We start from the raw sequence: 14,473 nt of genomic DNA on the forward strand, positions 1-14,473 counted from the left end.
TTTTCCGGTCGGCTCCGAGAGTAACTTTATTGACAGCTCGGAACACTGACAGGACACGGCCGGGGGGCGGGGCCGGGGCGGGGAGTCGGAGGGCTGAGGGGACGCGGGCCAGGCCGGGGGTCCTGGGCAGGTCTGGAGCCCGATATGATGGCCGCTGCGGACTTGTGTACAGTGAGGCGTGGTGGTCGTGCCTTTTCGTGTCCTCAGGTGGCTACTGTGACCCTCACCTCTACCGCATGCCCGGGTCGGACCAGTTCCGTCGGATACGGTGACGTGGAGAGGGCACCTGGTCTCTCCGGCTCGGGTCTTCGTCTAGTGGGTGACACGTTAATCAGCGTGCAGTTACCGTGGTCCTGAGGGATGAAGGCCAAGGAACTTGGCGTAGACTGGAAGGCTTCCTGGAGGAGGTGACAGCCCCTGCGTAATATAGTGGGTAATTAAGAGTTAACTAGGTGAAGGGGGGGTGAAAGCGTTGCAGAGGGAGAGGACAGCATGGGCAAAGGCCTATGGTGGGAGTGGGACTGCTCAGTTGTGCCTCCCAAAGTTCACGTAGTGGAGTCCTGACCCCCCCAGGACCTCAAAACATGACCTTACTTAGCAATAGGGCCATTCAGACTCATCAAGTTAAGAAGGATGGGCCCTAATCCATATGACTGTGTCCTTATAGAAAGGGGAAACTGGAGACAGACAAGCACACAGGGAGAACGATCATGAACATGGATGGCCATCTGCAAGCTTAGGAGAGCGGCCTGGAGCAGACTCACTCCCTCAACGGCTCTGGGGGAAGCAGCCTCTGACACCGTGATCCTGGACTTCTGGATTCCAGAGCAGTGGGGAGATAAATTTCTGTTGTTTAAGCCGCCAGGTTTATTTATGGTACTTGTTTGGGCAGCCCCAGGAACAAATACGGGGAGGGGGCCTGACACTGTTCCGGGAAATGAAGAAAAGTGCCCTGTGGCTAGAGCCCAGGGGCCCAGGGGGAGCAGGGTCCTCTGGGTGGCTCCACTGGGTCCCAGTGGGGGATGCAAGGGAGTATTTAAGGTGGAAGAGTTTTGCGTAAGGTTTGTGTTTTTAGAAAACTGCTTTGGCTGTTGCAGAACAGGTTAGCAGGGAGCCAGGCAGTCGCCACATGAGGCCGTTGCAAAGGCCGTGCTCTGGCTGAGATGAGTGAGTAAACACTTAAATGGGGGTGGTGGACTTCCCGCCCCAAAAGGTGCTGCAGACTCACTTTCCCAGCTGCTCCCCACGAAGTACAACTAAGTACCTTGCAGCTGGTTCAGCAGACAATGGGGAAAGGCTCTGAGCTGGAAAGGAGACGGGCTGACTGGGGACTCCAGCACTGGAGGAACAGCCATGGTGGGTCACTGGAGTTTCTCTTTCTTGCTTACAGGTTCCTGGAATAGGCGCTAGAGGGGGCTGCAACCCAGACCTGCCGACAGGCCACTCACTGAGTACACAATCACTGCCTCAGCATCTGTTCTGTGTGGCCCGCTGCCTGCGGGGCCTTGAACTGACAGGAGCCCTCCCTCGAGTGCGTGACCTAGATGACAGCCCGCAGAGTCACCAGTAAACCGAAGTTCCTGATGTGACCCCCCACCCAACACCCTTGTGATAACCTCTCTCCCTGTGGGCCCCATAGATTAAACCCCTGTGAAGCTCACCAAAACCCTGCTCCCTCTGCTTTGAACTGACCTATCCAGCCTTAGCCCAGGAACCCCAAAGCACAGCCCTGTGGACCTAATACAGGTGTGCGCCCCGGGTCCCGACTCCTGGGCACTCTGCCTGTACCTCCTCCAGGACCTGTGAGTCGTAAGCTTCTCTGTTCCGCTGTTTCTTGAGGTCTTCGTTGAACCACCAGGCAGCCTGGCCACATGCCTTCTGACACTGCAGGCAGCACCCACAGGGGTGGAGTGATAGCCGGGGCAGCACCGGGAGAATGGAGCAGACAGGAAGGGCATTGCAAGGGATGGGGAAATAAAACTCTCATTGGAACCACAGGCCATAAAAGTAGGCTGGAATTTATACACTAAACCTAAATGGGATGACTTTCTGCTGAAATAGAAGATTAATTTTTTGTTTGATGTGAACCATTTTTTAAAGTTTTTATTGAATTTGTTACAATATTGCTTCTTTTTTTTTTTTTAATATGTTTTGGTGTTTTGGCCGCGAGGCATGCGGGATCCTAGATCCCTGGCCAGGGATAGAACCTGCACCCCTTGCATTGGAAGGCGAAGTCTGAACCACTGGACTGCCAGGGAAGTCTCTGAAATAGAAGATTTAAATAAAATCAGGATTCTTCTAACACAATAACCAAAATGTCCAGTATACAGTAAAAAACCACTGGTCATACCAAGAACCAAGGAAAACCATTATTTGAACATGAAAAGAAGTGAACTGACGTGAACACCAAGATAAATCTTGGAATTATCTGAAAAGGATTTTAAAGCAGTCATAAAAATGCTTTTAAAAGTATTTATGGGGCTTCCCTGGTGGCGCAGTGGTTGAGAGTCCGCCTGCAGATGCAGGGGACACGGGTTCGTGCCCCGGTCCGGGAAGATCCCACATGCCGTGGAGCGGCTGGGCCCGTGAGCCGTGGCCGCTGAGCCTGCGCGTCCGGAGCCTGTGCTCCGCAATGGGAGAGGCCACAACAGTGAGAGGCCCGCGTACCGCAAAAACAACAACAACAAAAAAGTGCACAGAGCCTCAGATCTGCAGGACAATCGTTTTTATCACCAGAGTCTCAGAACAGGAGGAGGGAGAATGTGGGCTGAAAAAGTGTTTGAAGAAATAATGGCTGAAAACTTCCCAAATTTGGTGAAAGACATAAACCCATAGGTACAAGAAGCTAAGGAACCCCTATGTAGGATAAGCCTTCTGAAAATCCATACTAAGAAACATCATAATTAAATCTGTGAGGACTAAAGACAGAAAAAAAAAATGTAAAAACAGCCAGAGAGAAATGATGTGTTTCCTAGAGAGGAACACCAGTGTGAATGACAGATTTCTCATCTGAAATCACAGTGGCCCGGAGGAAGTGGCATATTTTTTATATCTGATTGTTGAAGCAAAAACTATAATACTGGGACTTCCCTGGTGGCGCAGTGGTTAAGAATCTGCCTGCCAATGCAGGGGACAAGGGTTCGATCTCTGGTCTGGGAAGATCCCACATGCTGCAGAGCAACTAAGCCTGTGCACCATAACTACTGAGCCTGCACTCTGAAGCCCATGTGCCACAACTACTGAATCCTAGGCGCCTAGAGCCCGTGCTCCGCAACAAGAGAAGCCACCGCTATGAGAAGCCCGTGCACCACAACAAAGAGTAGACCCTGCTCTCCACACCTAGGGAAAAGCCAGCACGCAGCAACAAAGACCCAATGCAGCCAAAAATAAATCAATTTATATATAAAAATTATAATACCGATGAGCTCTGTGCACGTGGGGGAAATATTTACAATAATTATATTTGAAAAGTGAGGGTAAAGGGAGGTTTCTACACTGCACTAGATGTGAAACATCGGTACCTGTAAACTGATAATTACATACGTGCACAGGAGTGTGTAGAACAGCCACTAAGAAAAGTGAACAGTGATATACTCAATACGTTATAAAGTGGAATTCTAAAGGATATTCAAGTATCCCATAATATGGCACGAGGAAACAAACACAAATAATAAAATGGCAAACTTAGCCTCTATCAATAGTTCAAAATGTAAAGGGGCCAAACACACCAGTTAGAAGACAAAGATTTGCAGAGGGAATAAAAAACCACGACCCAACTATATGTCATTTACCGTATGCTAAAACTCACTTCAAACGTAATGATGTGGGTAGGTTGAAAGAAAAAGGAAAAAGACATCGTGTAAACATTCACTTATAAAAAGCACAATGACTAATATCAGCTAATTTCCCTTCAGAGCGAGGGAAATTTCTACAGAAAAGGAGGTGCATTGTATAAGAATAAAAGGATCCATCCACCAGGAGGACACATAGCAATCGCAAATGCTTATGACCCAAACAACAGACCTTCAAGATACACGACGCAAACACTGGCAGAGCTGAAAGGAGAGAGACCAACCCCCAGTTCCAGGTGAGGACCTCAGCGCCCACTCCACAAGTGCTGGAACTACTAGACATTCCACAAGGACACAACACCATCAACCAAAGGGATCGGTGGACATTTACAGACCCTCCACCCAACAGAGCAGGATGCCCGGTATTCACAGGTGCCCAGGGACATGCCAGGATAGACTATCCATAAAACAGACCTCAGCAAATGTAAAAGAAGTGAAGTCACAGAGAGCATTTTCTCTGACAAAAAATGGAATCAAACTAAAAATCAGTAACAGACAATCTTCAAACATGGAAATTAACTCGGTTCTACTCAGAAATAAAGAGGAAGGAACTATCGATACATGCAAGAACTTGGATGCATCTCTAGGGGATTATGCTGAGTAAAAGAATACAATCATACCAGATACCAATAGTGTGATTCCGTGTGTATAACATGCATGAGATAATTACAGAGATGGGGGACACGTGAGTGGTCCCCAGCTGTTAGGGGTGGGGCTGGGTGCGACTACACGGGTGGCAGAAGGAGCTTGTATAGTGATGGTGCTTGAGTGTCCTGACTGTGGTGGTGGCTACATGAGTACTTAGGGGGTATCTGGCCTCTTGTCCCGTCCCCATTCTTCCAGACTGAATAGAATAAGCAGGGGCAGTAGAACAGGGGGACCAAGGAGAGAAAAGTCTTTATCTGAGCAACATGAAACAGGAACAAGAAGCTACATAAAAGAAGCTGCGTAAAAGGTGGATGATAGAAGCAGATAATGCTAATTTCTGGTTAGTACACGTCCTAGAAAAAGGGATAATCAAAATGGGGCAGAGAAGGCATTCAAAGGGATAACCGAGACATTTGCCAGAGTTAAAAGTGAAAGACCTTCAGATTGAAGGAACTACACAGCACCAGTGAGGCACACGTATTGACATGTTGTGAAACTTAGGAATACCAAAGAAAAACAGGAGTTTGTGGGAGACTGCCAGAGAGAGAACAGGGTGCCTTCAAAGGGACAAGAGTCAAACTGATGTCAGATGTTTTTCTTTAGTTCCACAAATACTTTTGTAATTGCTTCCAGGGGCCCATTTAGGGTAAAAAAAAAAAAAATGTTGATTTGTTTTTCCCCAACAGGAAAATATACGGACAAATCTGAACACAGTAAAGGAAAGGAAATGATAAAGGTTAGAACAGAAATTAATGCAACAGTAAAACGAACATACATACAACACAGATTATTAAAACCAAGAGTTTATTCTTTTTAAGGGCTAATAAAATCGATAACCCACCTGTCAGGACTGACAAGGAAAAAAGAAGTTCAAAAGCACGAATACCAACATGAGGGTAAAAGTTTATCATGAAAGGTTCTAAACGTTAAAAAGATACTAAAGTAATAATACTTTATGCCAAAAAAATATATGAAATAGAGGAAATCCTAGGAAAACATAATTTACTAAAATCTCCACTAGAAGAAATAGAAACTCAGAATAGTCTACTACCTATTAAAGAAGTTGAATTTATCATTTCAAAGCTTCCCACAATAAAGGCTATAATCACAGATGGCAGCAAACACTTCAGAACACTTAATAAGGAAATAACTCCAACCGCCAAGTTGTCTTCTAAAGTGCCTGTACCATTTTGCATTCCCAGACAGTAATGAATGAGAGCGACCATTGCGTCACATCCTTGCCAGCAATTGGTATTCAGTTTTTTTTGAATGTTAGCTATTCTAATGGGTCTGTAGTGGCGTCTTGTTGTTTTATTTGCAATTCTTTATGGCGTATGATGTGAATCTTTTCATATCCTTGTTTTCCATTTTATATCTTATTTAGTGAGATGTACGTTCAGATCTTTTGTCCATTTTTAATTGTATTTATTGTTGAGTTTTAAGATTTATATATTTTGATACGTCTTATCAGATATATGTTTTACTATTTTCTCTCACTCGGTGGCTTTTCATTTTCTTAACAGTAATTGGCAGAGCAGAAGTTTTAAATTTTAATAAAATTCAACTTAGTTTTTTTTTAAAAAAGGAAATAACTCCAATCTGAAAATAGGAGAGAGAACATCTCCCAACTCATTTTGTGGAGCCGGTGTCACAGCCTTGATCCCAAAAAATGAGAGGGAAATTACAGAAAGGAATATTAGAGATCAACTTTTTTCAACACAGATGCAAAAATCCTAAACAAAATCTTAACAAATTAAATCTGGAGATAGGCACTTTAGAAAGGATAATACATTGAGACCAGACTGAGTTTATTCCAGGAATGCAAGTTAATTTTTTAACATTAAAAATTAATGTGATTTACCACATTTTTAAAAACATAAATAAATTATTTATTTATTTATTTTTGGCTGAGTTGGGTCTTTGTTGCTGCACACAGGCTTCTCTAGTTGTGGCGAGCGGGGGCTACTCTTCGTTGTGGTGCACGGGCTTCTTACTGCGGTGGCTTCTCTTGTGGAGCACGGGCTCTAGGCACGCGGGCTTCAGTAGTTGTGGCTCGTGGGCTCAGTAGTTGTGGCTCGTGGGCTCTAGAGCACAGGCTCAGTAGCTGTGGCGCACAGGCTTAGTTGCTCTCTGGTGTGTGGGATCTTCCAAGACCAGGGCTTGAACCCGTGTCCCCTGCATTGGCAGGCAGATTCTTAACCACTGCGCCACCAGGGAAGTCCAACCACATTTTTAAAAAGGGAGAAAAATGGTGTGATCATCTCAGTAGTTGCAGATAAAGCATTTGATGAGATTTGACGCCCATTTGTCATTTAAAATCTTAGCAAGTTACGACTAGAAGGGAGGTTCTCTACGGCATGTCTGCCAAAATCCCACAGCCAAAAAACATGTTCAGTGTAGTTGTTTCCAAAGTAGCCCATTTTTCCCCAGCTCTGCACACATGGCCGGTCCTCTCCCAGTAAAGTGGAGCCCCAGCTGGCCTGTAACTCGCTGTGGCCGTCAGAGTGTGGCAGAGGAGGGCCCAGCTGCTTGTGCCTGTTGTGAAGGTCTGGCCACCACCTCACCTGTTAGGATGGTTCTTATAAAAAACAAGCAGAAACTGACAGACATTTGGGAGGAAGAATGTGGAGGAATTAGGGCGCTTGAGGCCCGCCGGCGGGAATGTAAAGTAGTGCAGCCACCGTGGAAACAGTGTGGTGGTTCCTGAAAAAATTCAACAGGATTAGCAAGTGATCCGGCAGTTCCCCATCTGGATGTACGGGTGAAAGAAGGGGAAGCAAGGACTCTCGGGTTTGACACCCTCCTTCGCAGCAGCATATTCACAGCAGCTGAGAGGCGGGAGCACCCCACCCGCCCGCGATGGGCGGATGGATACACAATACACGAGGCATATATCTGACTCTCAGCCTTCAACAGGAACGCGGAGCTGACACCTGCTACCGTGTGGATGAACCTCGACCACGTTAAGCACAGTGAGAGAAGCCAGCAAGAAAGGCCACGTGTTGTGTGATCCCATGTCCATGAGGCACCTGGCTCAGTGGCCTGGGCTGGGAATTCCAGTTGCTAGAGGCTGTTCCAAGGTCAGGTTTGGGGCAGGTGGATGGTGGGGTAAGAGGGAAAAAGCAAAACTTCTCGGTCCTTTCCCGGCCCGCCTCCCGCCTCAGCCTCACCAGAGGAAGGAAAAGGCTTTAACTTTAAAGTCAGGCTGGAGTTATGATCATTTCATAGCTCTGGACACTTACAATGACCGAGTTGATCCTGAGTTTATATCTTAACATGACAGTAGAACTTTGAAATTCTCTACGTTTGAGCCAAAATGTATAGGCAGGAGCAGAGAAGGAAACTCCTTCTCCGAATACATTTTAAAGACCCGGCCAAGGGCTTCCCTGGTGGCGCAGTGGTTGAGAGTCCGCCTGCCGATGCAGGGGACACGGGTTCGTGCCCCGGTCCGGGAAGATCCCACGTGCCGCGGAGCGGCTGGGCCCGTGAGCCATGGCCGCTGAGCCTGCGCGTCCGGAGCCTGTGCTCCGCAACGGGAGAGGCCGCAACAGTGAGAGGCCCGCGTACCTCAAAAAAAAAAAAAAAAAAAAAAAAAAAAAAAAAAAAGACCCGGCCAAAAAAAAGCAGGAAAAAGCAGCTTCAGGTCTGTTCCAGGACCCCCTCATTCAGTGTCCTGGTTACAAACGTGGTGAAGTGTGTCGTTTCGCCAGCATAATAAACTGATGTAAGCAGATGCGCTGGGTTGGTCCATTCACTCGCTGTCTCCTCCGGCCGGTTCTCATGGGGCGCTCGGGGTCCCCGGCATCCGCAGCAGCTCCTCCTCCTAGCGGAGCCCGTGCTCGGTGCTCGGCGCTCGGGGCGCGGGGCGGGGACAGTCAATCGAAGGACGTCCTGAGCAGGTGCGGGGAGGAACAGAGGGCAGGATGCCTGAGGACAACACGGATGGGGGAAGACACTCGTCAGGGACAGACGAAAGCATGATGGGGCCCTGGGGACGGGCAGCCCTCGCTGCCTGAGGTTGTCACCAGCTTTGTTTTCTGCAGACGTTGGGGGAGTCACCATAAACTCAGGACCTTACACCCCCTGATCACCTCAGGGTCTGTGGGTCAGGAGTCCAGGCAGGGCTCAGCTGTGTCCGCTGAAGGTGGCCCCGGGTCCACGCAGAGGGCTGGGTCCTCTGCTGGGAGTGCCTTGGGTGCGCCTGGGGCCCACCCGCCACACCCCCAAACCATCCCAGGGAGCAGTGTGTGGATTAGATGCACTGACTGGTTCCTGCTGCCTCTCAGGAGCCTGCGGCCGCGCCCCAAGGCCGTGTCCCTCCCCTTCATCCCCGCTCTGGGCTCCCTGCTCTCCTGACCCCAGCTCCTCTCCCACATCCCCCCAGGTTGGCTCTCTGCTCCCGGGAGGAATTAGCTCGCTCCCCCATGAGGGACGTGGCTGGTCACGGGACTTGACCCTGGGCCTCTTGCTCTGCTCCCACCCGCTGGTCCCTTCAGTCCCTGTCAGCTGGGGTTGAGAGTCACAGCCACCTAGACGGGTGGGGAGATTCGACGGCTCTTCCAGGTAAAGCCCCCGGCCCCGCCCCACGGCCCCACGCGGGTCAGGTGGCAGGGCCCACGTCAGCGCCGGGCGGGCGGGTGAGAACCCTCCTTTCCTCACCCCAGCGGATATCTGCCTCCTTGCCCTGCAGGAGGGGGGTGGGGGGACAGGCGTTCAGTAAATGGCCTCTGGCACAGTTAGAATAGAGCTGCAGCTGCAGGGAGCCCTGGGCGGCACCCCAGGGCCCAACCTGGCCCTCAGGTGTGGGAGCCACAGGGAGGGCTCCCCGCAGAATCAATGTCCCCGTTGAGTCTTGCTGGGTGAACTGGACTTGGCAGTCAGGAGTTTGGGGCGGGGGAGAGGGGGGGTTGGAAAATAATGTGGCTTTGAAGTTGGACCTTTGCAAGACTTGGTGATTCGGGTTCCAGGGCTGAGGTGAGGACCTCGGGGCTGGGGCACGTGAAGCCCTTCTGCTGGCTGTGCTGGGGTGGGTCCTTCCCTGTGGGTGGAGGGGACACACAGACCAGCACGACTTGCTGGGACTTCTGAATGATGACATGATCACCATTGCATGTTTTCAGGACACCCAATAAACCGGGACTTGTCACCATCCAGCGGTGGCGACATCGACCTAGCTGTGTGTGGCATCACTGGTCCACACGGTTTCCTGTCCCTGCTCCGTGAGGGGGATGCCTGCCGTCCTCACGTCAGGCCACTGGCTGCCGGTGGTCTGGTCAGTTTCCCTGACGGACCCTGTGCTCGCCGTCCCCCATCACGGAGGGAGGGGCCGGAGGGATCGTGTCGTTCAGGGTGGAGCCACTTGGATCAGCTGCAAACAACCGCTGTGCCATCAGTGCAGACATTTGCTGGTTAACACAGCCTGGCCCAGACTCAGAGCGAGGCCAGGCTTTCTCGAGGGCCCCTGGCTCCCCTCCTTGAAGCAGTGAGTGCCTGGATGTGTTGGAAGCATTTCCCTTCCACTCAGGCGACGCAGGGGGCAGGGGCACAGGAGAGATGGGGGAGCTTGTCTGCAGGCTGGGCCACGGGTGGGGGACCTGGCCGCGCACTACTCCTTGAGGAAGGTGGGGAGGGAGTTCTTAGGGAGAGCCTGCTTGTAGCCCCCGGCTGGCAGGGCCTCTGAGGTAGCTACCTGAGTGGCCTGGAAAGGTCTGCAGGGGACAGGCCGGTGGGAGCTGCCACCGTGGTGGTGTGAGGGTGGGGCTCGTCCAGCCACAGCTGAGAGAGGTGGAGGAACCAAGTTTCTGGTGGGCTTGGTGCACTGAGCCGACCGCCAGGCCCTGAACCCGGAGAGCTCCTTGTCTTGCAAGACGTGGTCCAGGGGGCTCCCTGCCAGGAGGAGGCTATGTGTGTGGAGGGGGGGCTCGGGGTTAGAAGGCCATCCTCGGAGAGGGTCTCCCCCTCCCTCGGAACCGTGCAGGGGGAAGGTCCCTGCAGAGGTCCCTGGAGCACCCCAGGAGATTCTGAGAACAAAAGCCAGCCCTGGAGCATATGCCCCCCCCCAAGTCCGTCAAGTGAAACCTGGCCCTAATTTTTTGTCATCCTCTTCACCAGGCCACCCTGAGGAGCCAGCAGTAACTGGGGGGCGGGGGGGAGGGGCAGCAAGCGGGGAGAGGAGGTCTGAGCAATCAGGCAGGTGGAGCGGAGAAACAGCCAACGGTTTAAATTAGTTGTGGAATAAAGTTTTGATTCAGTTGAGACTGGACTTCAGTTCCCGAAAATGACTCTTGCAATAAGTGTGATGGGACAGGTGTGACTGTACCTGAGGTGGGGATGGGCCAGGAGGCACGCCGAGGGCAGGGGATGAAGAGGCAGGAAGGAGTTTCTAGTCTGACCACCTGAGCACATCCTCTTCTTTTCGCTTCAAGCCGTCAGGAAGAAGCTGGGTCAGCGTCAGCCCTGCTGGGGTGCGTGCGGGGCAGCCGGCCACCCTGCAATGTGTCTTTGTGGACGGGGCAGTATGGGTGGGAGAGCAGAGGTCTTCCCCTTTAAAGGCCTGAGATCCCTACCCCATCTCCTGGTATTCAGACTGCTCCAGGTAAAGCGTTGGGGACCCCCAACTGCCCGAGATGATGTTTCCACCACCACCCTGGCAGAATGGGAGCAAAACATGACTTTAGGCAACAGGAAAATAAGGGTGATTCCCTTTCCTGCAGGCCTGGGCTGGTGGATTAGGGGCTGTGATGGCCTCTGACCTCCTGGAAGCCCATGGGTGGTGGGAAGAATTTAGGATGACCCTGTGATTTCCCCCTGGGGCATCTGGGTGAAGCTGGTGCCCTTAACCAAGAAAAGGAGTAGCCTAGACCTGCCTGGCCACCAATGCAGGCCCTGTGACATGCAGATGTGACACCCCAGGTGTGAAGGTGGGGGAGGCCATCACCCCAAGGCAGCAGGTGGCTGCCACCAGCCAGGGCGGACAATCCGGGCAATCGCAGGGGCTCCAGTGGAGGGGGTGGAGGGGTGAGGAGGGAGCCTGCGGGGCGGTAGTAGTGGTCCTGGTCCAGCTACGCAGCTTCACATGGATCTGTGGGTCTGTCTGTGCAGCACGAGGCCTGTCAGCCTGAATGCCTTGGGGGCGGGGGAGGGGCGGGGGGAGGGAAGAGGAGGAGAAAGAGAGGGAGGAGGGGGAAAGAGGGAGGGCACGGGGTAGGCTGCCGGTGAGGGGAAATCTAGGGGGGAGGGAGAGGTGGGTCCTGGGGATGTGGGAGATAGACGGGGTGGGGGGCGGGAGTGAGATGGGGCGGGGAGGGGCAAGCGGGGAGTCGGGGAAGGCCTGGAGCGCGGTCGGCGGGAAGGGGGCGGCGGGGCTGGGGGTGGATCGGCGCGGCGCGGGGGCGGGCGGAGGGCGGCGCCGCTGCAGTGCGGGATCCGCTCGCCCGCCGTCCCCGCGCCCGCGCGTCCCCGCGCAGCCGCCTCCGGCCTCCGGCGCCGCGCATCCAGGTACGCGGGGCTGGGGAGGGGTCTGTTCCGGAAACCCCCGCCGGCCGGGATGCCCCAGGAAGTTTGGCCTTGGGGGAGCCCCCGCCCCCTTGGCCGGTCCGGGTCCGGAAGCCGTGGTCGGGGGGCTGGGGGTCTGGGGGGCCGGGGTCGCCGGGCTGCGTGCTCGGCGCTGGCGGGCTGGCCGGGTTCCTGGCCGTCACTGTGACCTGGCCGAGCGCGAGCCGAACGCGCGGCCCTGCCATTGTTCTCCGGGTTCATCTTCCCAGGAGGCCCGTCCGCGGAGCTTCGTTTGTTTTTGTTTCCCTTTCTTTTCCGGCGGAGCCTGTAAGAGCTCCCCCTGTCCCCCCGCCATCTCCCCGGGAGCTCTCGGAGGGCGCTCCAGGCACACACTGTCCTCCAAAGGGGGAGGGACGGACGCAAGTGAGACCCCATAACCGCCTGGGCTGCACACGCTGGGCCCCGCTTCTCCGTCGTCAGGTTTCTCAGCCGCGCCCGGAACCCGCCGGATCCCCCTCCATCCCCGCGAGCATCTGTTTAGAGTTGAGCTTTGCCCCCCAGGGTGAGAGGCCTTTGACAGCAGCAGAATAAAACGCCTGGCGTGTCACCAGGTCACGTCGGTCACCAGATAAACCTTACGGTGCGTGTAAGACGCGTGTTCACAGGCCGCGGGAGTCCTGCCCCTCCGAGGTCGGCAGGACTCGCGTTTTCCTCCGCAGGAAGCGGGCAGCGGGTCGCCATGGCCTCGCCAGCGGCTCAGCAGCTGGAGGAGGACGACGGCCTGAGGGGCTGCGAGCTCTATGTGCAGAAGCACGGCGCCCAGCAGGTGCTCAAGGACTGCATCGTGCAGCTCTGCATCTCCAAGCCCGAGCGCCCCATGAGGTTCCTCCGGGAGCACTTCGAGAAGCTGGAGAAGGTTAGTGGCTCCGGCACCCGGTCCTCCCCCCGCCCACCCCCTAGCCGGTGCAGGGGTGTGTGTGTGGCGCCGAAGCCCCGTTGGGCCTCCCCTCCGCTGCCTGCGTGCTCAGGAGGGGGCGGGGCGCCCGCGGGACGGCCTCCTGCGGCTCTTTGCGGGGAGGTGGGCAGGGAGGCCACGGTGGCTTCATTCCCGCCACAGAAATCCTCTCTTCTTCCAGTGGCTCAGGGTCTCAGGAGGCCTCCTGGAAGGTGGTGCGGACGTTTGGGAACTGCAGGCTGTGACTATAGCTTGTGGGGTCGCTGGCGGTTCTCAACTTCGGGGACTGGTTAGAGATGCCATTGGCACTGGGGTAAAAGGAAACAGCCCTTATAGAGAGTGTGGCGGGCCGTTGGAGGTCAGATTCCCTCGCTGGCCTGCCCCTCAGACATGTGGGGGGAGTACGTGCCACACCCGCCCCCTCTCTCCTGAGGAGGGAATGGCCCAGCTCACTCCTGCGTGGATGACAGCTCCCACCCCCTTCCTGGTTCATCCTGGGGGCTCGGGGCTAGGAAGCAGCAGGCTGGGGCAGGAGCCGCTTGTGCTCCCGTCCAGCTTTCCCTCCCCGCCTCACGCCTCCTGCCTTCCTCCCTGGCCACCCAGATCTCTCTCTGGGGTGACCTCAGGTTCCTCCTCGTGGTCTTTGTATCACGACCTACCTGTCCCTGGGGACTGAACGGGACCCCAGCTGGGGCCCAGGTCTGTTTTAAGCACCTCTGTGTCCCCGAGCTCAGCGGTGTTTTACTTCTGATGGGCACTCCTGTGGACAGGTAGCTGTAACGCAAAGGAATGGATTTATTTCTTCCCTTTAGAACAGTCTGTTAAAACACATTTTAAAGTAATACATGCCTTTTAAAGAAAAATGGAAAAGTTCAAAAGTGGAAAGAAGAAGTAGAAATCACCTGGAGTCCTTTCCACCTGTTCCCCCCCAACCGTGCATTGTGGTTTTGAAACATAGTTGGAATCATGTTACGGATGCAATTTTATATTTTATGTTGTTCATTTGTTATACATTCTTCATGGTCCTCAGTGTAAGTGATTGTGTAATGTGTTGAGAAGATCCAGAAAAGTTTTCTCAATGTTTTCCTCATGATTAGACAGTTGAGTTGTTTCCAGTGTTTTAATATTAAAAATAACACCACCCGTTTTTAATCGGGTTGTTGGTTTTTTGGATATTGAGCTCCATGAGCTGTTTGTATGTTTTGGAGATTAATCCTTTGTCTGTTGTTTCATTTGCAAATACTTTCTCCCATTCTGAGGGTTGTCTTTTTATCTTGTTTACGGTTTCCTTTGCTGCGCAAAACATTTTAAGTTTACTTAGGTCCCATTTATTTATTTTTAAACTTTTCATTACTCTGGGGGGGGTCAGAAAAGATCTTGCTGTGGTTTTATGTCAAAGAGTGTTTTTCTCTAAGAGTTTTGTAGTGTCTGGTTTTACATTTAGGTCTTTAATCCATTTTGAGTTTATTTTTGTGTATTGTGTTAGGGAGTGTTCTAATTTCATTCTTTTACATGTAGCTGTCCA

General features: G+C 52.9%; 1 protein-coding gene and 1 long non-coding RNA gene across 3 annotated transcripts in view; both read left to right on the forward strand.

Moving 5' to 3' along the window:
• Positions 1–207: 207 nt before the first annotated feature.
• On the forward strand, positions 208–1,966 carry LOC132505434 (uncharacterized). Its single transcript, XR_009535407.1, has 3 exons — positions 208–407; positions 668–876; positions 1,391–1,966. It is a non-coding gene; the product is annotated as an uncharacterized LOC132505434 (long non-coding RNA).
• A 10,241-nt stretch (positions 1,967–12,207) lies between these two features.
• PRKAR1B (protein kinase cAMP-dependent type I regulatory subunit beta) overlaps positions 12,208–14,473 on the forward strand; it is an 85,987-nt gene continuing 83,721 nt past the window's right edge. For both annotated transcript variants that reach the window (XM_060123463.1, XM_060123464.1), the window contains exon 1: positions 12,208–12,909. In XM_060123463.1, coding sequence (XP_059979446.1) covers positions 12,733–12,909 — 177 coding nt within the window. In that variant the 5' untranslated portion in view covers positions 12,208–12,732. The remainder of the gene's footprint in view (positions 12,910–14,473) is intronic.

The sequence above is a fragment of the Lagenorhynchus albirostris genome, chromosome 15, assembly GCF_949774975.1.
Source record: "Lagenorhynchus albirostris chromosome 15, mLagAlb1.1, whole genome shotgun sequence".
Taxonomy (NCBI): domain Eukaryota; kingdom Metazoa; phylum Chordata; class Mammalia; order Artiodactyla; family Delphinidae; genus Lagenorhynchus; species Lagenorhynchus albirostris.